At 50.3% G+C, this 24,977-nt stretch overlaps 3 protein-coding genes across 6 annotated transcripts; 2 read left to right on the forward strand and 1 right to left on the reverse strand.

The window, feature by feature from the left end:
* The first annotated feature begins 807 nt into the window (after nt 1-807).
* Nucleotides 808-8,475, forward strand: ZDHHC4 (zinc finger DHHC-type palmitoyltransferase 4). The gene is made up of 7 exons (XM_064461348.1): nt 808-1,275; nt 1,357-1,487; nt 3,641-3,714; nt 5,407-5,585; nt 5,686-5,811; nt 6,426-6,670; nt 7,753-8,475. The coding sequence occupies exons 2-7, from the start codon at nt 1,365-1,367 to the stop codon at nt 8,035-8,037; spliced, it is 1,032 nt and encodes a 343-aa protein (XP_064317418.1). The 5' UTR covers nt 808-1,275; nt 1,357-1,364; the 3' UTR covers nt 8,038-8,475.
* A 1,150-nt stretch (nt 8,476-9,625) lies between these two features.
* Nucleotides 9,626-19,041, reverse strand: E4F1 (E4F transcription factor 1). 4 transcript variants are annotated; one of them, XM_064461347.1, is made up of 14 exons: nt 18,855-19,041; nt 18,273-18,424; nt 18,037-18,133; nt 17,418-17,623; nt 17,081-17,201; nt 16,646-16,798; nt 16,148-16,314; nt 15,384-15,608; nt 14,951-15,056; nt 14,216-14,433; nt 13,644-13,842; nt 12,229-12,389; nt 11,365-11,427; nt 9,626-10,711 (listed from the first exon to the last, which is right to left on the reverse strand). In XM_064461347.1, exons 1-14 carry the CDS (start codon nt 19,009-19,011, stop codon nt 10,364-10,366), a joined length of 2,373 nt encoding a protein of 790 aa, XP_064317417.1. In that variant the 5' UTR covers nt 19,012-19,041; the 3' UTR covers nt 9,626-10,363. The 4 variants fall into 4 exon arrangements, with proteins under 4 accessions (XP_064317417.1, XP_064317416.1, XP_064317415.1 ...); XM_064461346.1 differs by having other exon boundaries at nt 18,037-18,136; XM_064461345.1 differs by having other exon boundaries at nt 15,384-15,611; nt 18,855-19,040.
* A 2,187-nt stretch (nt 19,042-21,228) lies between these two features.
* PGP (phosphoglycolate phosphatase) lies at nt 21,229-24,668 on the forward strand. The gene is made up of 2 exons (XM_064461350.1): nt 21,229-21,885; nt 22,343-24,668. Exons 1-2 carry the CDS (start codon nt 21,261-21,263, stop codon nt 22,666-22,668), a joined length of 951 nt encoding a protein of 316 aa, XP_064317420.1. The 5' UTR covers nt 21,229-21,260; the 3' UTR covers nt 22,669-24,668.
* The last annotated feature ends 309 nt before the right edge of the window (nt 24,669-24,977 follow it).

Below are 24,977 nucleotides of genomic sequence, written 5' to 3' on the forward strand. Positions count from 1 at the left end.
CCCGGTGCCAAAGTGGCCCGAGCACCCCTCGAAGGGCTTACCTGTCATGCCCGACACCCAGCCAGCGGCAGACTGGGACCCAGAGCTGGCAAAATCATCACAGCACCTTCGAAGCTTTTGGATCGGTTACCGGCGGCAGCAACCGGCTGAGTTTCTATAGCAAATTCTACCCAGGCACCGTAACCTAATCAGTGGCTCATTAGCGGCGCTCCGGGGAGCCGGGGCCGGGGCGGTTTCAGTTGTCAGCCGCCACGTAAGGAAGGGCACAGGACCTTTATCTCCTGCAGCTTTAGCCCACCTCAGCCTGGTTCTAGACCAGGTCCCTGTGGGTGCCCCAGCAAAGGCACCCCGCCTTCCCGCAGCACATGGGGCACAACGGTGAGAGGAGGCCCTGTGTTGAAAGCGAATGTAATGCTCTGAGCTCCTGCAGAAGACAAAAGGGTTTTGCTTTAGGGGAGATTTTACCAAAGGCAACGAATCTGAAGAAATTGTGGAGATTCCCAAGAAATCGCACGGGGCGCGCCATGGCAGCGTCACGCAGGACCTCTGGGAACAGATGGAAACGCTGCTCAACTGACACGGTAACGAGCTGCCCAGGACCGTAAGAACGTCACACACAACTCTGGGATTTATAAAAATTATTTAACTTTTATTTCTACTGCTTTAATCCTCGTTTTGTGGTGCGGAGGCAGGACGACGGCCGCGACGGCCCCCTCCCCTCAGCGGCCTCGGCGCCGCCAGGAGGTGACGGCCGATTTCTCGCTCCATGTGGAGACGCTCGGCGAGCGATTAGCCGGCCTCGGGGGAGGGGCGGGGTGAGAGCGCCCCCTAGCGCGGGGGAGGGCGCCGCCGCCGGTGCGGCCTGAGGGGAGCGGGGCGTCCCGCCCCCGGTGTCGGCGCCCTCCGGCTCCCGTCCCGGTCCCTCGGGGCTGGGGAGCGTCGCCCCCCACCGCCCCGCAGGTGTCCCCAGAGCACCTCGGGCTCTTGCTGCCCCGGGGCTCGGAGGCCGCAGGCCCCCGGCCCGCCGCCCTCAGCGGCCTCCCCGCGCCGTGGTGCCCGGGCCGGGCAGGGCGTCGCGGCCCGGGGTGTTCCCGCCGCAGGCCCCGAGGCCTGGCAGGCGTTCCCTCCCCCGCCAAGAAGCTGGGCCTGGGGCCGTACCGAAACAGATAAAACACAGCTATAAATCCCAGTTTCTCCCGCGGGGGGCTCGGGGGTGCGGCGGGACACGGAGCCACTGCGCCCCGTCTTCGCCCCCTCTTCCAGCGGCCACCAAAGGTGCGAAGCGCGGCTCAGCCCAGCCACGGCCCCACAGAGCGGCACGGCCAGGCACTAACGGCTGCGTCCGTTGTGTTGCAGGGCTCGGGATGGACTTTCTGACCCTCTTCTTGATTTACTTGTGTTTTGTCCTGGCCACCGCCACCCTGTTCTGCGTCTGCTCAGGAAGGAAGGAGGGTTTCCTCGCGAGAAGCATCAGCGGTGCAAGCCAGGTAAAGAACTTGGCTTTCAGAGCCATGATCAGCTCCCGTTCTGGTGGTCTGCCCTAGTTCGTTGTGCTAAAATTAATGCAACTCCTGTATTTCTCCTCCGTAAACAATTCTGGTGTATGTGGTTAGAGCAGTGATAACGGTATATTTCATATTTCATCCTATTTTGACAACTGCTCTCAGGTAAGTGCAAACCAGGATTGGAAATAGAAACATGTTTCCTTCTGGCTGCTGAGGTCCTGCCCAAGCAAGTAGTAAAAAACCATTTGTGTTTTACAGCCCCCGTTCCCGCCGGTGCTGGTCTGGCCGCCCACAGCAGCCGCAGGGTAGTAGTAAGGCTGGAACATCTTGCAATGCTAAAAGTACATTGTTCAGGAACCCCATGAGGCATCAGCTTTGAGAAATTAAATAATAATGAGGCCCCAACTATTGGCAAATTTATGGTATTTGCTGCTGTCATTAAAACGAAAAAGGTGGGGGGAGGTTTGAAAAATAAAATAGAGGATTATAACGGGTAGCACATATTTTAGGGGGAGCTCTTTAACATCTGATTGTCTAATTGTGCTGCAGGCTGTAGTTTCCTAAGAAAGAGGGAGGAATGAAGAACTTTAAAAGAGGATTAAGAATTGGGGTTTTATTGTAAAAATTGAATGAATTGAAAAGGCAGGAGCTTATTTTTCTGCCTGTTGGGCTGTGTTTGAATAAGGAAGGAAAAAAACAAGTGTAGAAGTTTCGGAAGGGAAAGCATGAGAGAATTATAATTTGAATTGTAAATAATATTTAATGCTGTTTACATGAGTCTAAACATGATTTTTATTACTAGTATCATACTTTATTTTGTTTTATAGCCACGCAGATCCCTGTGCAGAGTTTATTATTTTCCCACATTCCTTAATAGCTGCTTCTGTGAAACGTGTGTAACGATCAGCAATTAAAGTATTGCCGTGATGTGAAGTCACTGTCTGGAGAAATGTAATCGATACTTGTACGCTTGAAATGAATACGGGTAATCCTGAATAGTCTCTCTAGATGCTGTATTTTAAATTAATTTCTGACTAATTAACGAAGCGTATAAGCCTGGAAGTTTGTTGGAGTTGTTTGGCTGCACTCCTTTAAGATCCGCTGAAGCATTGTGAGCAATACAGAATGACTGACTTGCAGAGAGCACAGCTGTTTCTAGCTCTGTGACAAGTCACTTCCACCCCCCGGCCTGATTTCCTTGCCGCCAGCGATTCAGTTGTGCAATTGCATGCAGGTTGCTTTTCTGCCTGGTTGTGTGTTTCCTATCACAGTACACAGCCTCCTTTAAAAAGGACTTGTCACTGGAACTGCTGATATGAGGCGTACCAGTTAAAAGAAAAATATTTAACATCATCTCAGCTCTACATATGCTTTTTGCCTTCGGTCTTTCACATCTGAGACAAGAAGCTCTCGCTGCATGTTTTCTTTCCATGTCAGCTAGAAATAGGCTCAGCTGCTCCAATTTTTCCACCACTGATGGAGCAGCATGTTGCTATCGAGACCTGTCATCCTCTGAACAGCAGAGTCAAACAACTCCGCAGTCACAGGCTATGGCTGAATGAAGACAGGCAGTTTTCTTCTTCATTGTGTCTAGTGTTTCTGACACAGCGGTTAGGTGGACATGGAGTTACCAGTCGGGGTCATAGCTGTAGTTGAAGAAACCATGGATTTTTTTTTTGGTGGGGTTTGTTTGTTTTTTGGTTGGGTTTTTTTCCTTCTTCTGGAGGATAGCAGGGCTTTATCCCTTTGCTTATCTCTGCTTGCATCTGTCAGATGTCCTGATGAAGCATATTGCAGTTCAGAAATTGCTCAGTTCTATCCCCTGCTTAACCAGTTACCCAGTCTATAACCTGATATAAGCTCCTTACAACTTTCACACATTAACCCAGATATGTACGTTTGTGCCTTCTGGGCTTCCAAGAATATGGAACCTCACTGCCATTTTGAAAACCCCAGCAACGTGCCTGTCTGTATTCTTAGGAGCTCAGATGCCCCTGAAAATGAGCTTCCTCCCTGGTGGCATGGCTGCAGTGATAAATAACTGGGCGATTCGGTGACTTATGTTTTCATTTGAACATTGCACAAGGCAGAAGTGATGTGCAATTCAGATAACACAGTGTTTTCATTTGCTTCAGGTATTGTCATTTGTAATCCCCGCGCAGCTCCAGAGTGTGACACAAAGGGTGTTTCACAGGCTCTTCCACACAAGGTATTGCACCTTTTTTCATGCTTTTTACCTTATGGGTTTTTTTACTAATATTTCTGGCCGCTCTAGGTGACCTCCTGCTACCGTCAGAGCTTTCGGTATTATCCTTAGAGATTCTCGCTTCATTAGGGGTGCTTGTCGGGGATTACAGATTCCCTTTAAGGTTTGCCAAGCTGTTGTCCTCCTTTTTCTTGCTTATTGTTGGGAAGATGGTGCCCTGAAATATTTGAACATATTGACAAATAAAGATAATGTGGCTCAGTAGCTTCCAGCGTAACAGATGTTGGTCACACTGGCGGGAGCCTGCATCCACAAGAGAATTACAACAGACTCTCTGGCAGCTGCAGAGTTAGTTTAGACAGAGTTAGTGATCCCTATCCTCTCCCTCCAATCCCATTAGTCTTAGTCCAGCAGCTTGAATGTCCAGGTGGCTCAAGGGGGAGCTGCACCGCTGCCAATGCGCAGCCTGCTGTGTTAAGGTGAATTTTGCAGCATCCTGTAAACCTTGGTGCTTTAAGATCTGCTTCAGGAACGACTTAAATACCTTTCCTCTGGAGGCAGCAACTCCAGTATGACAGACGCTTCAGGGGCGTAATGTCTATAGCTGTTGAATGTGCTGCAGTTGTTTTGTTGCCTGCTGTGCAGATTCTCTGGTGTTAAGCGAGCCCAGCCCAAGAGGGTGGTTACGCTGTCAAACGTGCCGTCAGCAGCGAGCAATTATCTGGTGAGGCCGGTGTAGTTGCCATTGCTGGGTTATGCTGCACGCTGGAGGCGCTTTGATCCTCCACGCACACCCTTCGACCACATCACCTCATTCAAGAGAGAGGTTTTCAGTTGGTGCAGAAGTCCAGCGAGGTGCAGCTCTTGAGGGTATCTTCTTCTGGCCCTGCAGTTGAGAGGAGACTCCGCAGGATCCTGCTGGATTGCACACAAGAAATGGTGTGGGAGAGTGGTAGAGGAGAGCTTGTCTGCAACAGACTTCCCGCTGTAGTAAAGTACACATCACTAGTTGTTTAAAACTCACAATAAAAGTCCAGAAAACAAATGTATAATGCAGAGAACTGTGGTAACTGAACGTTGCTCTCCTAATGGGTGGCTTATCTGAGCGTCCATTTGCCTGCTGAAAGTTGTTGCTCAGGAGGATGCATCCCAAACCAACCTGCATGCCAAACAGTCATCCAGCTTGCCTCGCAGAAGCTGTCATCTGCTGACAGGTCGGAACTAGTTTCATGGAGCGATTTGCCATTGCTAACCTCCTGCCACGCTTATTTCGTAATGGCTGCATATATTATTACAGTTTAAGATGACCTTTTACCAGGGTTTTCTTTGCTTTCAGAGCAGCACACAGCAAATGTCTCCTGGCAGAACGTTTTGTGGCCTGTTGCTGTGGCATATTTCAGCAGCAGGAAGGGTGCTTTGTACTTGACCCTACTGTTGGAAGAACAATCCGAAGGGGGTGACGATGATGGAAGTGAATTTAGCTGGCATATTTAAAGGAGACTGTGTGGGAAGAAGAGAAGGCGAAGCCATTGGGTGGAGAAAACACTATTAATATGCAATCCATGCTGGCCTGAAAACCTGAAAGAGGTGTTTCCTTGCATTTGGAGAGTCTTTGCTGATCACCTCTGAGTGTACTTGACCTGTTTGTTAAGCAGGATGCTGCGTATTAAATAGGCTGTCCCCTTTCTGTTCCAGAAGCTGTTTGTTTGTTGTCCTGCACATAGCCTTGCAAGCTGCAGTGTATGGAGAATACACATGGGAAGTGTTCGTTTACTGCTGGGAGCTGCAGTTCCCCCTCTTCCTCCTGCTGCTGCCCTACCTGCTGCTGGCTGGGAACATGGGCTGCTTCATTCTCTGCTCCCGGGCCGATCCTGGTAAGCCCATGCTGACTGTGAGCTGTAGCTCCTTGAAAACAGAACCTAAAAAATGTTGCAAACACCATTACTTTTACTGTTTTTCTCATTTCTTTCGCAGGTGTAATAACAAAATCAAATCACGCGTCATTGGTTAAGATTTATGCATACGATGGTGTGTTATTTCAGAAAGGCATCATGTGTCCTACGTGCAACATGGAGAAGCCAGCCAGGTCAAAGCACTGCAGTAAGAGGCTTTTTCAATTTAATTCTCCATCAGTAACTGCGGTTCACGCTACATCTGGTCTGTTACCCAGCGCGATGCACGCAGGATTGCGTTCGTTTTCCTGGGGTCCCGAGTCGCGGCTGCCCTTTGCCCAGCCATGGAACTTGTTTTGCTGCCGTTTCTTCTCACAGAAATTACCAGTTCTGAGGGCATCAGGTGGGGTCAGGAACAGGCAAGGTTTTGAGCATCTGGAAGTTAAATGAAAAATGCTCACCTGTCAAGACCCGACTTCAGGATTTTGTCTTTCTCTTGAGGAATTTCCTGTTATCACCTAAAATAAAGCTGGGAGCTGCAACCTCTACCCTTCATACACTTTCCTAGGCAGTACTGTCAGAGAAACCAAAGTCTTTGAGCTGCAGCCTTGGTGAATGAAAGAGGAAAGGAGATACAGGTCTTTGGGTTTAGTTTTATGATAGGCAGTTTAAATTAATGTATGTCCTTAAAAAACTATCAGCTAAATCATGACCATATTTCTCAGATTTTCGGATGAAAAAACTACCCTAACCTGTCTAAAAATAAAACTGATGACTTAAAAACCAAATAACTGAACTGCCTTGTCATTCACTCCTCACCAGGTTTCTGCCGTGTGTGTGTACATCGTTTTGATCACCACTGTGTGTGGGTCAACAACTGCATTGGTGCCTTCAACGCGAAGTATTTCTTCCTTTACCTCTTCACGCTGACTGCCATGGCTGCGAGCATCGCAACCGTCACAGCAGCCTTCCTCATCCAGGCGGTGCTGCTGTCAGGCATGATGCGTGGGAGGTACCTAGACCACCAAGGACAGGAGCATGCTGTTGAGATTGTCTTCCTCGTTCAGGTCAGTTTATGCTGTCTGGGTTATTGGCTTATAAAAAGGTCTGTCTCAGTGTTTGCTTTCAGGAATCATGCAAGTCCTCCTGTTCTCACGGGCAGGATGTGGGCAGGCTGCAGGGTTTTTACCAACTTTACTCAGCTAATCAAGTTTAGGAAACTGTCATTGGAGAATACTTTAAAAACATGGGATTTTTCTCGCAGCACTTCATTCTTTGAGTTTCTGTCTCCAGGCTGCTTTCACTCAGCAGATCTGGTTCATAAAGAAGGCCTTTACATTCCAATGACCATCTACTGTCTAATATTTAGGACATGGTTGACAATCCTTAAGATACCTTCAGGGAGATGTTAAACCAGGAGCCTGCTGCCCTGGAGTTTAGACGCTTGGATATTTTCTTTCACATACAAGTAAAGGGTGACTTTGAGTCTCTCTAGCACTTGAGTCCTTTGCATTTCAATCCCCTCATCCCTTCCTGCAGTGTGGCAGTGAGGTGGTAAGTAGTAAATGCTTTATCCTTTCCTCATCCTAGACAAGAGATCTTTCCGCCTTGTGCTCTTAAAAAGGGATCTCGGTCAGGGAATGTTTGCTCGGGTTGGACCAGTACCGTTACCATTCCAGTACGTACTGGAATTTAACTCAGAAAAGAGCTGCTTAAACTGCATCGTGTCAGCAAAGCCTGAAGTTGCACCAGATTGTAGCCCCTTCATTTGGCAGTTTGTTTTCAGATGATCTGCATTAATGTGTTTTGGGTTTTAGTTTTAATTAAAAGACTCAGCAAAAAAAACCAAACAAGCAGAATTCCAATATGAAATACAAACAGTCATAGATGGGTGTGGAAAATGCTCCCACGTATTCTCAGAGGCTTGCGAGGAAATATGTTTCTGGAAACCTCTGTGCTTTACTCAGAGATTCAGTCCGGAATGGCCCGTCCCTGAGCTGGGCGGGGGTTAGGGCTGTGACCTCGTTTCTGGGGTGCACGGTTACGTGTCCGTACGGACGCGCAATCCGCCTGGTGCGTTGCAGCGGTCACATGCCTCCATCGGATTTGATGCTCCAACTTCTTAACTACGTTGTTATTTTCTTTGCAGCACCTTTTCTTGACTTTTCCTAGGATTGTCTTCATGCTTGGTTTTGTTATCCTTCTCACACTCGTACTGGGTGCGTACTGCTGCTTCAGTCTGTGCTTGGCCTTAACCAACCAAACTTCCAATGAATGGTATAAGTCCCGAAGACCTGGGTGTTCCCACCACCCAGCGCTGCAGCCTCATGACAGACAGGCTGTCTACAAAAACATGTATTCTAAAGGAGTCTGGATGAATTTAAAGGAAATCTTTAAGCCTCCTACAGCATTGGAAAGGAAGAAGAAAACATGAAGATAATGTTCTTTATATGTGCATTTTTAAACTTTTTGTAAGACTTCATTTCAGCAGCATGTTTTGATGTCCCAGCTTTTGTAAAAAGATACTCTATTCCAATGAAGTAATTGGAAACTATGTTTTCATAAAGCCAACCAGTCTTTAAAAAACTGGAGTTCTTCCGAGTTTATCCGTAACGCTGCCCCTATGCGTTGTGTCCGCGGCCTGTTCGTCGTTTCAGACACAATCGTGGTATCGAAGCAAGCTCTACTAGAGAAAGGCTCGGCTGTGGAACACATCCACAAGGAACCTTTTTTAATGATTCCCATTTGTGTGCTGCGTTACACCACTGTGTAACAGGCAAACTGAGTTCCTCAGTCACTTGGGTACATCTTAAGTAGGTCTTCCTGCAGGATCATAGCGATGCCGCACATGTGGAGGTGGTAAACATCTGCATGCACAGATTTGTCAACTATTCACATTCCCCCTCCCCCTTGCAGGAAAACAGTAACCCCCAGCTGAGTGTGTTCAGCTGGGAGTTGCTGTTTTTCGCAGTACTGTGACGAACAGTGCCTCAGCAGAGCACCGTTTATGATATGTCAGTTGGTGAGATCCCTGAGAGCAGGCACGGAGAGGCAAGTTTGGTCTGGCTTACTGAAGTGAATCTTTTTGTCTGGGAAGAGCTAACAGAGAGCTGCTGTGAACCTCAAGGAAGCTTCATCTTCTTGTATTGCCTTTCTTTGGCAAATGATTAACCCACTATTCTAAGCAGTAAGTAGAATAGGTTGCATGTATCTAGCTGGAAAAAAGTATGATTACTGGCAGAGTCTTAACCTACGGAAACCATGTTCTACTGCAAATGTGCACTAGTATGGAGCACCTTTATCTCAGAAAGGAAACTACCACAAGTGCTACTCCTCCTGACCTGTTAAGTCTCTTGATACCTATTTTCACACCATTCAAAAGAAGGTGCCATTTCAGCCTCAGAGTCATGAAAATGGTGGACTTCCAGACAACATTTCAGCATCCTGAAGAGGGTACCAGAAATTTGGTGTTGAGCTCTGGACGTACAGCCCCTGGCAGGTGACAGACATGGTCCTTCAGGCATTTCTCACCTTTATCACATTGTTTGATACAGCTGTTCACAGCGAGAGGCTGTGTCTTAGGCATTTCTTTATATTTTGGGCATTTGGCAGCAGGGGCAGTTACAGTTGCTGAGGGCGTTTCTGGGGCTGCGCACCTGCCATCACTGAAGAAGCTGCTTCCAAAGCACAGCAGTGACTTGGCCTTCCACGTCTGTGCAGGTGAGCACAGAAAGGTGCTTCATCAGTGTCCCTCGAGACGACCCCCTGCCTCAACGGTGGAAGACAAAAGCAGGCTTACAGCCTTTACCTTCTGAAATCCCTCCAACTAAGGCTCACCTGAGCTATCTCCAAAGCATAGATGTACTGGCTGCTTTGAGAGGCTTGCCTTCGTTTTGGGAAAACCAGTGTGTTTGACTTACCCAGCAATGAAGGTTTCTTAAGCACAACATTAAGTGGCCCTTTTCTCCTGCCAGAAAGTCTTCTGTTCGTGTGACAATAGAGCAGAAATTGGAAAAACAGAGTAAGAACTTTAAATAACTTTATTTCTAAAAATGTATTTACATGCCAAATCTGTACAGTATGCAATTAAAAATTCGTAAATGGTTTTCAAAAAAAAAAATCCTATACAATATGGCTTTACACACCGACAGACCAGCTCTCAGAGTAGCCTGTCTGGCATTGCAAGGGTACAATGACGCATTCTTTCATAGACCAGTACATAAGGCTACTTGTCCAGGATATAAAATAAAATACTGCAGTACCATGCCTTAGGAGGACTAAAGTAGTGAGGTTAAAGGCATGAAAGGTTTTGAGTGGTGGTGAATGCACACCACAACTCCTTAAGTTTGGTTTTTCTTGGTTGCTTTTAAATGCATATGATTAAGTAGTCTCTTACGAGACCCTACACACCTGCTCCGCTTTCCAAATCCTTTTAAATCTAAACACCAGAGCACTGCTGTCCTGTGGCCAGAGGTAAATGCAAAGGATCTTCCTTTATTTGAGGCAGCTGAGGCTGTCACATACACCGTATCTGTCACATCCACAGTATAACCATGCAGAGGTTTTTAACTGTTATTTTCATGTTAAATAGAAACCGTCTTGGGGCTGTACCCTCCTCTTAAGCCACTTACCTAGAAAAGCGTTCTCTCCCTTGCTCTCTGAACAATTACAATGGCAAACTTAGGACTCATCCAATTCCCCAAAATGGAGAAAAGCAGTAACTTTTACATCAACATCTGTCACTAGCCGCAAGCTGTTCTTTACACAATCACAGTCTGGACTTCCACCTCCCCTTCCTGGGAGGTGATCACAAACTCTCCTGCATGTTCCATTATTTCAATGTCCTCGGATGCCACCATCGTCACTGTTGCTTCTTCCGTCTTGATGCTACCCTCTGTAGTCAGCACTGCTCCTTCCCCGATGGCGGAAGCCAGCGTCATGGCGACCTGCTCCGTCAGGCTTTCGGGGGTGGCGATGGTGATGGTGTCCGCAGCATCGGCGGTTACTTCAGAGTTTTCTGCCACGGTGACGTTCTGTACGATGATCTGGTGACCAGAGTTTGCTTGATTTACTATTTGTTGCACAACCTTCATAATATGGCTGTCAACCTACGCGGAGAGAAAAGAGGCCATGTTATTTCTCAGTGTATTGTACGATTACCATCGCCATAAACAGTGCCTGATGCCCAGCAGGGCAATACAACAAGCAGCATTTAATTCCAGTTTCCTCCAGCTGTTCACCAAAGTTCTCATCGCCCCGAGAACAGCAGAATCCTACAACACGTCACACCTCACGTTGCTGAAGATGTGCACCAGCAGGGTGCTGCCCACAGAAAGTCAGACTACTCTTTGTAGAAAAACCTTAACAGCGCGTGCCCAGACACTTTGACTGCAAGCGCCTAGCCAGGCTCTGACTTTGCAGCGAGCATTACTTCCAGCATTCAGGAATGCCTTAGGAGGGTCATTTCTGCAAGGCTGAAGTGTTACTGTACAGTTCCACTCGGCCAGCAGCTGTGCTCTTGCGTGTGAAGCCATGTTAAGTCACCAGCCACCATCACCAAGAGGGCCTGGCATTAACAAAGCTCAGTCAAACCCAGTACAACCAGTATTATGTTTCTATACAGACAGGTCTGCAAAAGGACAGAGGGTAGGTAAACTAGTTATTTGAGGTTGGTTTTATTAAGCATGACTTTTAGACACTAAGAGTGATTCATGTAATTTACAGCAAGTCCCCAAAATAACAGTTTCTGTGGCTGCTTTACCTCGTGCCTTGTTCCCTCTATGATTTCATTAGCTTCGCTGGTCTCCATGTCTTCAGTAGCAGTCTTGAAAGACAAAACAGGATTATTTCCTCTTTAGATTATTATAAAAAATTCTTTAATCACCAAGGTAAAAGACATTAAGCTCTTGTAAAAGGAGTCTTTCTGTTCCCCCCCATGATGCAGTAACTCCTTTAAAGACAACTCCTTGAAATTCCCTCCAAATCCCATTATCAAGAGCTACTTAAAAGTAATGCAAAGTGCTCAAAAATAACGGAAAGAGGACATCCTCTCTCAGCAGGACTCAGCCAGCTGGCAGGGTTTTCTCCTATTGGAGGAAAAACTACGGCAGCACTAAAGGGACTCAATAAATGAACGGTGTTATCCTGCGCAGATGAGTACTGGCTCTTTGTCACCAAGGGGAGAAAGCGAAATGGGTAATTCGTTGCTTTTGGCAGCCACAGCCAGTTAAAAACAACAGAGATTATTTCGGACAAAATACGCTCAATAGAAATGGGAGAGGAGTGGGTTGAAGTTGAAGGAACGTTGAAGCAAGTTTGTGAGGACATAAAATCTGGATTGGTGAGAAGTTCTCAGTCTCAACCTGAACTACTCCAGTGAACTACTGTCGATCTTCCCTGCGTTCTCATCATCCTGCCTAGGCTACGTGCAGGACTTCAGAAGTGGGATGCAGTACGCTCCCGGTGCTCTCCTGAACAAGATTAATCCTGCTTAGTCCTAGCATTGGGTAGAGCCTATTTTACCTTTTCCCAAAAACCTACATGAGGAACATGCACAACTGCAGTTTTTACTGACAAAACGCCGTGCTAAGCTCAGGAGGAGAGGGCTGTTTGCCCCATTTCTCACCTCAATGATGTACTCCTGAGTGTCCGCCACCACCGAGGAAAACTCTACCAGAACAGTGTGAGGATCTTCAGAAATGACCGTTGCAGCCAAGTTGTCAGCTGACTGACTTTCCTCAGACACTATCACTTCCTCCACCTCTTTCAAAGCAAGGAGGCAGCCACCTGAATGGTATGTCAGAAATGCCAGAAAAACATTATTTTTCATAACCACCTCAAATACAGGAACACCTGGAAAACACCACATGGCACAAACAAGACCCCTTTAACAGGAGGCCACTGACAAGCGACCAGCAGCCAGATGACAGGCTCCCACCCCACCAGGGCAAGTGATGGCCTAGAAGAGGCTGACGTGACACCAGGCAACGGAACTGAGCCTCGAGCAGAGCAACTGTCCAGTGTTGTCTCAAAAAATACACGCTAAATTCAGATACGTAAAACTATATAGGATTTCAAAAGCCATGTCTAAAGAACACACAGTAAGACTTCTGGTGTATTTTAAGTCGTATATCTTTCTGCTATGCGTTACATTTCAGTACCTAGGAAACTCCCCACCCCCCCTCCAGTAAACTTGTATTGTCCTTTAAAATCTCAATATATCATCACCACTACCCAAAGAAATTTGAAAATCCATGCTTAGGAGCTAAAGGAGCAGCACGTCCAGTGCAACTAATCCATCAAACAAGATTATCTGTCAGAATTTAACTCCACTTAAGACATTTTCTTCACAGAACATCCAGACTTCATATTCTTACAGGATTTCATCAAACCCCCAAATTAGTACTTGTTTAATGCAAAAAAAACACCAAACCACCCCAATTGTCAAGTTTAACCGTAACAATATGGGCCACATCAGAAGTTTTACAACCCTCTCACCTCTTCCCCAACACAGACATCAAGCTTTTTCTGGCATTACTTTGCGAAAACGTTTATTTTCTCCCTCTTTGTGCATAGCCTTGCAGCAGAGCCGCTTCACAATTCGGGGCAGGCTCTTGTAGGGTGTGAGGGTCTGTCTTCCCCACTTAGGGCAGGGGCAACATTGCAGAGACCACTTAAGCCACAGTTTGGAGCAAAGAGCCCACAGCACCCCTGCGGTTAGATTCTTATTGCAAATTGTGGTTTGGTTATCTTTCCCTTTATTTAGACGACCTAGATTTTTTATTAGAACCAGTTTACGGCTGTTTGGTCAGCATTTGGTCAGGAAGATCACAACAGAAATATTCATTAACGTAGGTAAAAAAAAAAACGCATCTCCTTCTGATGTGACCGAGATGCAGACGAACAAATGTCCTTGGAGAAAGGTCGTTAGATCCACTCTGAAAAATCATTACCTTTCAGCCAAAAAGGAGATCGTCCAAACCCAATCCTAGAACAACACATGCGCCCCCGCCCCAACGCAGACAAGCTTTGCCACCTCACCTTTGGTTTTTAAGTGCCTGTTGAGAGTGCCGTGCTCTGCAAACCCTCGCCCACACTTGTAACACTTAAAAGGCTTTTCCCCCGTGTGATGGCGGATGTGGCGGACCAGCGAGCCCTTTTCCCGAAAGCCCCGACTGCAGTACTGGCAGACGTAAGGCTTATCCTCCAAATGCGTACGGAAATGAACTTGCTGGGCGTTCTGCGCAAAGAGAGAAGCAAGAGGAGAGCAGCTAAGGGGAAGGACAAACTCAAGCAAGCAGTATTTTATCTTCCAGGGCAGAAGTCAACATCTTTGAGGGCTTCTTCTCATGTAAGGCACGATAAATACTTGGGTTTATTATTATAACGTAATTTTTTCACACACGAAGGAACAGTTTCTTCACAAATGTGAAGGTTTTAAGATTGTCCCCTCTTTTCCCCACTAAAACAAAAGCTCCTTCTGGAGCTTCTGCTCTTACAAGAGGCAGGCGAGCTAGCATTTGTTCTTTCAGGAGCAAAGCCTCCTAACTTCTCCCAAATCCTGGCTCTGGAAAGGAAAATCTGAAGGCAAGCCTGTTGTGAGGGAGGCACACCTTTGTCTTGTACCGCTTGCCGCACTTCGGACAGGAATACGGCCGCTCATCAGAATGCACTCTTCGATGCCCCTTCACATGCGCAATGGTCTTGTAGAGCTTGCCACACTCTCCACAGCGGAAACGCCGCTCGTTCACGTGGACTTCCTGATGCTTTTTTAGCAGATAGCCCTTCGTGAACTCTTTGCCACACTCCTCACACTTAAAAGGCTTGTAATCTAGAGAGGGAGGGAGGGAACACATGGTTGATACAGGACAAACCAGTAGTAGCAAGTATCTAGTACATGCCGTAACAAAATTCGTACAAAAAAATTAACCCACAGAAAGAGGGAAATTGTTCTCAGCTGCATGTGTGGGCTCTGTCTCATTCGTAAGTGAATTCTGCTCAAATGGGGCTCTCACGGCCTTTGGTGCCTTTCAAGCAGCAGTTCCAGCCTATCAACCCGTTCTCCCTCGCCAAACTTTTTATCGGCCTCATCACAAAATTCTGCCTCCAAGGATGCAGTGCAGGCTCTGAAACATGGATGCTTTTTTGGTTTTTTAAAATATTTCTTTTACCGTCTATTCTAGAGCTCAGCCAAAGTCAACCTTTTCATATCTGTGTGTTAAGCATCAATTGACTTTGCATGGCTGGCCACATAAAGGCATGGGATTTGAAACAAAGCAAGCTGTACCATGCTTAAGATGATGGTTAGACACGGTACATTTTAGGCAACAGCGTAAGCAGAACTTTACCTAAGTGACCTTTGATGTGCGTTTCAAGGGAAGCAGCTTCACTGAAGGCTTCATTACAGTGAGGGCAAACGTAACTTTTGTACCCGTTTGTTCTTTCTGCATTTGTCTGTTGGAAAGAAAATGGTAAAACATAAAATGTTTTTTGTACTAGCGCGTACAGTAAGTGTCACTAACCAAATTCCCAACTAAACACGCCAGATTTGACAAGAAAGAGATCTATATTGTTAACAGGGGAGAGGGAGCGTGTGCGTACCAACACTACATTTAAAGCATGCGTGAAAAACGTAACTATAAAAATTGACACAAAGACCCAGGCCCAGGGAGAGACAGGCTGAGGATAAGGTGTGGGGCAGGGAGGCTGGCCGTGCTGTCCGCAACCAAGCGAGGGCAGAGAAGATTGAAAAATTAATCTATTCATGGAAGACAAACATACAGACTCCACTTGTTCTACTTTAACACACTGTTCCCCACACGGCTCCTCTTCTGATTCCACCACTTGATTTTCTAGTTCTTCCGTAGCAGCTACAGGAGGCTCATCTGGCTTCTGCATTTCCTCCATAGTGACTCTCTCTATCACAATACCCGAATTCCTCATGGCCTGCCTCAGCAGATTCTCGCTGTTCACTTCCCCCTCACACGGCAGCTCCTCGGAATGTGACTGCTGAAGGAATAAACAGCCCAGGAATTGGTACAGGAAATACACAGTTAGCCCTTTTCTTACAGCAACGTTGCTACGCCAGTCATTCTTCGTAGGGTGTCTAATGCTGCGATATCAGGGTGAGAAATCAACAAGGGAACAACCTTGGGCTGGGGAGGAAGGTGAGGTGAATCTGTACCCTGAAAACAAAGTCCAAGGCATTGATAAGCCTTTGCTTCTACCACAGGGTCTCGTAGCAGGGAACGGTCACCAAAAACACCCTCTCACCTTCTGCACTGTCCAGTACGTGGTGGTGAACCCTGCGCATCCCCCTGTATGCTACCGGCATGCCGCTAAGCTCAGCAGCAGCAGATGGCCAGACAGGGTCAGAGCAGAGTGCCTTCTGTGTTCTCGGGTGAAAGAGAAGCTAATTAACCATCTACTTCCACCACACAGATTTATTCTCGGCACCCAAGAACGTTTTGTTCACGAGGCGAAATACTTCAAAATGCTTCTCTGCGTAAAACACGCGAAGGGGATTTCAGAGAAACGCCACTCACATCTTGGTCCAGGGATTTCGCATCCACAACGGGAAGTTCCTGCATTTGGACGTGGACTTCGTGAAGAACGTTGCCTTTTGCATCAGTCACGAGGTGGATCACGGGCGAGGTCTTGATGGGTTCACTCGTTATTGATGAAACCGTGTCTGCACTTGAACTACAGGATCCTTCAAGAAAAGCAGCACAAGGAATCACTTGGTGTACTGCCACCCCTCGGCAATTTGCCGCACTCTGCGCAAAAATGTGTCTCAGAACGCGCGGTGCCTGGTAAAGCTGTCTTTCTACCGGATTCTCAAACGTCCTCCACACTCAACGCCTGGCTACGTGCACTTCAGGTTAATAGTTTAGCTCTATAAATTACTTTTTTTGTGTATAAATGGTACAAACTCAATACCACAGCAATATTTTTTTCATAAATGAGAATGAATTTGTAGTTCAAGCGCCAGGAGCACGCTCAATTTTATCAGGTGCAAGGCAGGTACTCGCGGCACCACTGACCTGTTGGCAAATCATCTTTGTTGACTACTATTTCTTTGTTCACATTGAAGCGAATTTTTTCAGTGCAAGGCGTCAGAGATTTCAGGTGCCGAGTCAAAGCTCCCGATTCCCGGAAGCTTTTCCCACATTTCTTGCATTTGTAAGGTCTTTCATCTGGAAACGACAAGAATCAAACCAATGGTATTAAACTAATGACGGCCAGTATTAGCTCTACGTGACAGACCACGAGAAGAACGCTTTTGGCTTCCAGCAGCGAGCAGACCGTGCTTATCCCAGAACCTCGCACTGCCTCCCGGCACCCCGAACGTCAGGGAGCTCCACGGCCTCAGCTCAGAAGGCGGAAAGCGGCAGTAAGTTCCACAGGAAGGTAAGGTGGACAACCACACCCAGCACGCTCTGGCAACGAGGAACTCGTATTTTGGAGAGCTGTCTTACCAGTGTGACGGCGATGGTGTCGAATCAGAGACCCTTTTGTCCTAAAGGAAGTTCCACAGAGTTTACATTCATAGTCCTTTCTGCTGCTGTGAGTGATCATGTGAGCTTTGAGGATGCTGGCCTACGGAAAGAATTCTGGTTTAAAAGATGTTCCAAAGGGTGAAGGACTTTACATTTCAGCTGTAAAGAAAAGCAACGCTCCTTCTGAAAGCGGAACTTTCCTTTCAAAAGCATAGCACGCAGCAGAGAAGCACATTGTTATCGAGCCTTGAGGTGCCTGAGCTAACAGCTAGCCTAAATAACTCGCTAACCCAAGCGCAGCAGAAGCGACACTTACTGTTTTAAACGTCTTCTGGCATAACTCGCACACATATCGCCCTTCTTTGTTAACCAGCAGCTTAATCTTTATCAGTTCCGTGGAAACATCCTGCTCCTGATCATCGGGGTTGCTTTGCTCTTCAGCGACCTCCCCATCAACGCGACCGTTTGGGTTTTCGAAAACGTGGTCTCCTGCAACAATGACTTCTTTGATGTGCCCACTGCCTGGGAAAAGGGGACGAGGACAGTTATGTTCTCCACAGAAGAGAGCTTTACACAACTAGAGCCATTCCTTTCAGCATTTCACACGGCAGGAAGGAGAAACGGGTGCTTTAAACCCAGAATACGGGTCTTTGCAACGTTCTCGTTATCGCGGCATAAATATTAAAATGGATGTTTCAGGAGTGGAGTTTTAAATCCAGTTTGTATTCATGCAGAGAGAATTGCGAGGCTGGCCCAGCGGTGCCCCTCTCGCTCCCCTGAGGTGTCTGAGGCGTCGCTCCGCCCCAAGCCCCCGCACTCAGCAGCACCGAGGCGTCGCTTACCTGACCACAGCACACACCAAACACAAGAGGACAGCGAGCAACTAACTACTCCCAACCCAGCAGGGGAGGGAAGGCAGGCGTCTCGGAGCTCACCGACTATAGCTGACGCGTTGCCGATCTCCTCGGCTATTGAAGATGCTTCAACCACGATATGAGCGACGGTTATCGACTCCTCGACAGAGGGAACCACCTGCTGTAACAGATCACATTTTAGCAGAAAAGTTTTATTACCTTTAAAAGCATCTTATTCTGTTCTCTCCCCTCCAACCCAACAGACCGTTGCGTCCTAATTATTTTCAGCCACGGCTCGAGGAGAAGCCTGCTGTCACCTTTTGTACTTCTTGGTTGAGGAGACCTGCTGACGCAGCAGTGAAAGCTTCTGGAGCTCGCTGGCACACCTTTTGTAATTTGTGCTGCACAAATTCTTCCAGGGAGGTAAACTCGGACTGGCAGCGACCGCACTTATGCACGTCGTCTTCATCTGCGATTTAAAAATTACGTCATCGGTTGAGCAAAATACGGCACCTGTTAAGGAGGAGGTTTACACCGAACACTCCGGTTCGGGTGAGCTCCCAGCCCGGGGGGGAGGAGACGCGGGGGGGTGCGTTGCCGAGGGGTGTTTTCGCCCCTGCGAGGGGCCGATGCCCGGGGCGGAGCGGGACGATCGCCCCCGGGCCGGGCTCCGGCGGCCCTGGGGAGGGACGGGGAGCTGAGGGGCACCGAGACCCCGCCGCGACACCCCGCTGAGGGAACCGGCACCGCCAGGGCCCCCCCCCGGTCACGCCGCCCCGCGCCCCCTCAGGGGCCTCCCGCCCCTTCCCGGGCCCCGCCGCCCTTCAGGCCCCGCTCTCCCCGCGGCTCCGGCCGGGGCCCTGCGGCGGCGGCGGCACGGCCCGCCCCGCGCCCGGTACCTTCCTCGCTGAAGGGCGCCGGGAAGCCAAGGAAGGCGGCGGGGCCGGCGGGAGGCGCGGCGGGGCCGGAGCCCTCCGCCGCCACCCCTTCCCGCTCCTCGGCGGCGGCTGCCGTAAGCCCCGCCGGCCCTGCGCTCGTTGCCATCGTGGCCTCCATGTCGCAACGAGCCGCACCGCCAAGATGGCGGCTTTACGGCCGTGTCGTCATAACAACGGGCCGCGTGCCGCGGGACGGGCACCCGTGTCGGGAGGGCTCGGCGGGGAACGTGGTGCCGCCGCGCTGGAGTTCCGGGGCCGGAGGGTGGAGCCGCGGGGACCGGATCGGGCCCCCTCCCGGTGACTCAGCTGGGTGAGGTTTAACAAGGCCAAGTGCTGGGTCCTGCACTTGGGTCACACCAACCCCATGCAACGCTGCAGGCTTGGGGAAGAGTGAATCATAGAATCATTAAGGTTGGAAAAGACCTCTAGGATCATCAAGTCCAACTGCCAGCCCAACACACCCAGGCCTCGTAAACCATGTCCCCAAGTGCCACGTCTACACGGTTTCTGAACCCCCCCAGGGATGGTGACTCCCCCACCTCTCTGGGCAGCCTGTGCCAATGCTTGACCGCTCTTGCAGTGAAGACATTTTCCCTAATCTCCAATCTAAACCTCCCCTGATGCAGCTTGAGGCCATTTCCTCTAGTCCTATTGCTTGTTTCTTGGGAGAAAAGACCAACCCCCCATCTCACTGCAACCTCCTTTCAGGTGGTTGTAGAGAGTGATAAGGTCTCCCCTCAGCCTCCTGCAAGCTAAACACCCCCAGCTCCCTCAACTGCCCCTCATCACACTTGTTCTGGACATGGCCATGTTGCTTTTCCAGCCACAGAGTGGCTGGAAAGCTGCCCTGCGGAGAAGGCCATGGGAGTGCTGGCTGACAGCCAGCTGGGCATGAGCCAGCAGTGCCCGGGTGGCCAAGGAGGCCACCAGCCCCCGGGCTTGTGTCAGCCCTGGTGTGGCCAGCAGGAGCCGGGCAGGGATAGGGCCCCCGTGCTCGGCCCTGGGGAGGCCCCACCTCGAATGCTGGGCTCAGCTTTGGGCCCCTCGGGACAAGAAGGGCCTTGAGGGGCTGGAGCGTGTCCAGAGAAGGGCAGCGGGGCTGGGGCAGGGTCTGGAGCACAAGTGTGCTGGGGAGCGGCTGAGAGAGTGTCACCAGAACGGGTAATAAAGCTCCTTAACAACAATGTAGTATTAAGAAGCAGGCAGTCTTTATTATAGCGCTGGATACACGGGGGATAATTCCTCCTAGCGTGCATACCGCAAGTTGCGATAGACAGAGCTTATATCGCACAGTTATATACATATACATTAGACTTCCCGGAGTAGTTATACATATTCATTCTGTTTCTTGGAACTAATTATAATACTTGCATCTTAATTACCCATGCGTTTTAAATCCCTTAGGAGCCCGTGGAGAGGTATCAGATGGTCTCCAATGGTCCCTAGCGGTTTGTTGAAGGGGTGTTTTTTGTGCTTTCCATGAACTCTGAGTCCTTCTTCCATACATGGGTCTGAGTTGGCCCATCAGGTGATCTTGGCACAGTGTGTTGCAAGGTCTGTTGGTTTCAACTGGTGTTCTGACTCTTATCTAGATGGAGATGTCCTTAGTTCCTTTTGTCTTGGTTTCAGCTGGCGCCTGCTGCTGTTTGCATCCCTCCAGGACTTCCTGGATCAGGCTTGCAAAGATGATTTCCTTGAGTGCATTCTTGCCTGAGGCCTCTGCAACAGCAGCAGGGGGTGTTTAGCCTGGAGGAGGCTGAGGGGAGACCTTATCGATCTCTGCAACTACCTGAAAGGGGGTTGTAGTGAGGTGGGGATTGGACTCATCTCCCAAGGAACGAGAGGAAATGGCCTCAAGCTGCGTCAGGGGAGGTTTAGATCAGATATTAGGGAAATTGTACTGACAGAGCGGTCAGGCCTTGGCACAGGCTGCCCAGAGAGGTGGGGGCGTCACCATCCCTGGGGGGTTTTAAAAGACGTGTAGATGTGGCAGTTGGGGACACGGTTCAGGAGGCCTGGGGGTGTTGGGGGGCGACCGGTCCGGGCGACCCCCGAGGCGTTTTCCAGCCCCAACGACTCCACGATGGTCCCAACGACCCCGGGGCGGCCCAATGGGCGGGGGGAGCGCATGTCTTCTGACCAATGGCAGCGCGCGGGGGGCGGGCCGCTGAGGCGGACGACCAATGAGAGCGGAGCGAGCCGGCCGCCCTCACGGCGCCGTGCGGAAGGGCAGCAGAGGACTCCGGTCAGCCGGCTGCCGGCCGGGGAGGGCGGGTCCGCCGCCACGTCGCCCAATGGGAACGCGCGCCGGTCGCGGCGCGGCCAATGGGAGCGGCCGGCGGGCGGTCGCGCGGCTGAGGCGCGGCGATGGCGGCCATGGCGGGTGGCGGCCGGCGGTGCTGCCGGCGGCTGGAGGCCGAGACGGCCCGGGCCGTGCTGGGCGCCGCCGACACGCTCCTCTTCGACTGCGATGGAGTCTTGTGGCGGGGCGAGGTGGCGGTGGGCGGCGCGGCGGAGGCGCTGGAGCGGTTGGCGGCGGCGGGGAAACGCTTGTGCTACGTGACTAACAACAGCAGCCGGACACGCGCGGCCTACACCGAGAAGCTGCGGCGGCTGGGCTTCCCGCCCGCCCAGCCCCGCCACATCTTCGGCTCGGCCTACTGCGCCGCCCGCTACCTGCGCCAGGCCCTGCCGCCCGGCGCCGCCGCCTACGTGCTGGGCAGCCCGGCACTGGCCGCCGAGCTGGAGGCCGTCGGTGTCCCGTACCTGGGCCCCGGCCCCACCGCCCTGCCCGGCCCCGCGCCCGCCGACTGGGCCCAGGCGCCGCTCGACCCCGCCGTACGCGCCGTCCTCGTCGGTTTCGACGAGCATTTCAACTACGCCAAGCTGTGTCAGGCCCTGCGCTACCTCCTGCGCGGCGGCGCCGACTGCCTCCTCGTCGGTACCAACCGCGACCACCGCCTCCCTCTCGAAGGCGGCACCGCCATCCCCGGTGCGCGGGGCAGGGGGGCCGGGGGGCGGCTTGGAGTCGCCCGGCGGGTGCTGGGAGGCGGCCCCGGCCCGTTCGGAGTGAATCCCCGGGCTCTGGGGGTGTCCCGGTCTCGGTCCTGCCTCTTGGGACAAGGGCAGCAGCAGCCTTGTACCTTGGTGCAGCGGCCCGGAGCCTGGGCTTCCCCTCCCCTGTACCCCCCCTAAGGGGAAGAGTCTTTATTGGGCCTTTGCTTTACTCGGGGAATAACAGCTCCTTTTGGATCTCAATGTGGGATGGGGTTCCAGCCTCCTGGCAGGTTTTATGCACCACCTCTCTTGGGACTAACCTCTTCCTCTGCCTGTCTTGTCTGTGGAGCTGGGTGTTGTGTTTCCAAAGCACTGCATGGTTTTGTACCAGCCCATGGGGATGCCAAGAGTCTTCTGCAGCTTCTAATCTATGTTTTCTCTTCTCTCCCTAGGGACTGGCTGCCTGGTAAAAGCGGTGGAGACAGCAGCCCAGCGCGAGGCCTTCATCATAGGAAAGCCCAACCGGTACATGTTTGATTGTGTGGCCAGTGAGTTTGACATCGATCCCGCTCGTACCATCATGGTGGGAGATCGGCTGGACACGGACATCCTCATGGGCAATAGCTGCGGCCTCACCACACTGCTGACGCTGACCGGCGTCACCACGCTGGAGGAGGTGAAGGGCCACCAGGAGAGCGACTGTCCCACCAGGCAGAGCCTGGTTCCCGATTACTACGTCGAGAGCATCGCTGACCTTCTCCCAGCGCTGGGGGATTAATAGAGCAAAATGCTTGCAGCCACTGCGGCAGTACCCTGAGGAGGGCCCCTGTTAATCACCTCATGACAGTAACGTACTCGGAGTTAGCAACCCTTAGCTTTTTAACCCTTCTGTCCTCTTGTTATGATGTTGTTTACATCTCAGTCTTTAAATGCACTTTGAAACAAAGAGGGCATTACGGTGTCACCCACGCCTGGTGGGCTCGGGGCTTTTGGGTTTTTTAAATTATGAGCAACGCATCTATCCAAATGTTTGTGATACTCGTTGTCACGTCATCCTCTAGACTGAGCTGAGGGAAGTTGAGCTGGTTGATCTGAGGAAAAGAACGCACCAATTTGCGGTGTGTCCTCGCCTGGACGGGCCGTGGCTTGGTCTGGTTTATTCAGGGAAATGACTCTGGGAGTGTGTAGTAACTTAGCGGCTGTGCTTGGCAACGCTTGCGGTGGCTGGCAGAACTAGCTTTCGCCCTTAGCTTGGTTTCTTTTTTTTTTTTCCTGAGGGGTTCCTGTTTGGCGGCACAACCCGCTGCAAGTGTGATGTCGGGTCACAGAAACCGAGACCCAGCGCCTTTGTTTGACCGTCGCAAATTGCACTTGCGATGCAGGTGGGGGTGATCCCGCTCGCGGAACGCAGGCGGCGTCTTCTGTGCGCTGTGTCTGTCCAAGCGTTGGGTGTCTGCGTAAAGCACGTGTACCTGCAAGGCCTACCCCACCCTAAATATATATCAGAATATATTTAAAATATAAATTTAAGTACAGATTGTGATAATATATCTTGTTTCCCAGAAGGGAGGATAAGAGGAATGTACTTCACAGATCGCAGTAGGTTTAATTCTCCTAAGCCTTTGCATTAGGTAATGCAGAAACTCTATAACCACGTAGGACTGTCCTCTGCCACTGCTGCACCCCAGAAATAACCGGATTAGTACCGAGTTAGTCCTCGTACTTCCCTCAGCATCAAAATAGCTGCTTGCCATGGCTTTAGCCGCAGAACCTGAAGTAGCGCTCTGCCCACGGGGGATGGATGTGGTGCACAGTCCAGCTTCCCACCGACACGCGCCTGTTGGCCCCCTGGCCACGCGTGACGATGGCCACGTGCTTCCTTTAAATAGCTGAGGTCGGTGCCTTCCGTGGGCTTCTGGTGTGGGGGCCTGGCACCGGTGGCTTGTCTGAAGAGGAGCACTTGCTTGCTCAGGTGGTGATTTTCTTTTGATCCGGGTTTGGGTGATGCATGGCTCAGGCTATGGGGTAGATTTTTCTGCTGGCTGAATTGAAGGCACAGCTGAAAGCTTCTGCATTACAGAATTAAGTGAAAAAATGATATATGCAAATAACATGCTTTTATTCCATAGATTCTGCTATCAGCAACTAAATTTAAACACTAGCCTTCCTTCTCCTGCTGCTCAGCTGGATAGCTCCAGCAGTGTGTCAATGCCATTTCCTTCCACTCGGACACTCAAAATGAGTAGACTTGGCACCTCGTTTGTACGGCAATAACCGTTCATATTGTCTGTCGGTGTTACCAGAATATCAGCTGCTCTTGTAAAAGGGTGTTTGTAACTCGGAGCTGTGTAGGAAGCACGGACGACCTCCTGTACCTGTCTCCAGCGGGAAGGCTGTGACTGTGTAAAGTCACAGAGAAACACTCGCAGGTAGAACTTTGGCTTTATCTGGGTAACATGGAAACGGACATTATGGGTTTGCTGCAGGTGGGGTCCGAAAACAGTGTGTTCTTTGATTCAGTTCCTGCATCTGGTGCTTATCATTTCAGAATATGTCAAGTAAAGTAATTGCCGGGAGAGGCGTTCAGCCTCCTTGAAGCAGCACACCGTCCCTGCCACGTACTGTTCACTGTACACGGGAACCATTACCTCGATTCACCTATGCGGAAATGTTCTGGTGACGGTGTCAATCGTGCTTCAAAATTCTGTATCAACTTCCAAACGGTTTTCAAGCCTCTACTTGAATTCACATTAAACTTACAAACCTGCTTTCCCCCGGCCTTGTCGTCTTTTTGTAGTCTCTTCTCGGTGGGCTTCGGCGCAGCTGTCCTGTGTGCAGGTTCTGGGAGCCAGGGGTGCCCTCTGTGTTTAGCGTCTTTACTCCTTACGTGCTGTATTGGGAAGAAATCCCAACCCTGGTGTGTATTTCTTTGGTCCTGGTGCCCAGAGTGGTGCGGAGCTCCTAGTGTGGGCTGGGATTTGCTCCTTTAAGAGCAGAGCACCGAGCAGAATGCAACAATCCTTTCATGAACAATGTTTTATAGAGGGTTTTGCTTCATTCCTGCACCTTAGATTAGGCGGGGCCTAC

This window comes from Phalacrocorax carbo, chromosome 10 (assembly GCF_963921805.1).
Source record: "Phalacrocorax carbo chromosome 10, bPhaCar2.1, whole genome shotgun sequence".
Classification (NCBI taxonomy): domain Eukaryota; kingdom Metazoa; phylum Chordata; class Aves; order Suliformes; family Phalacrocoracidae; genus Phalacrocorax; species Phalacrocorax carbo.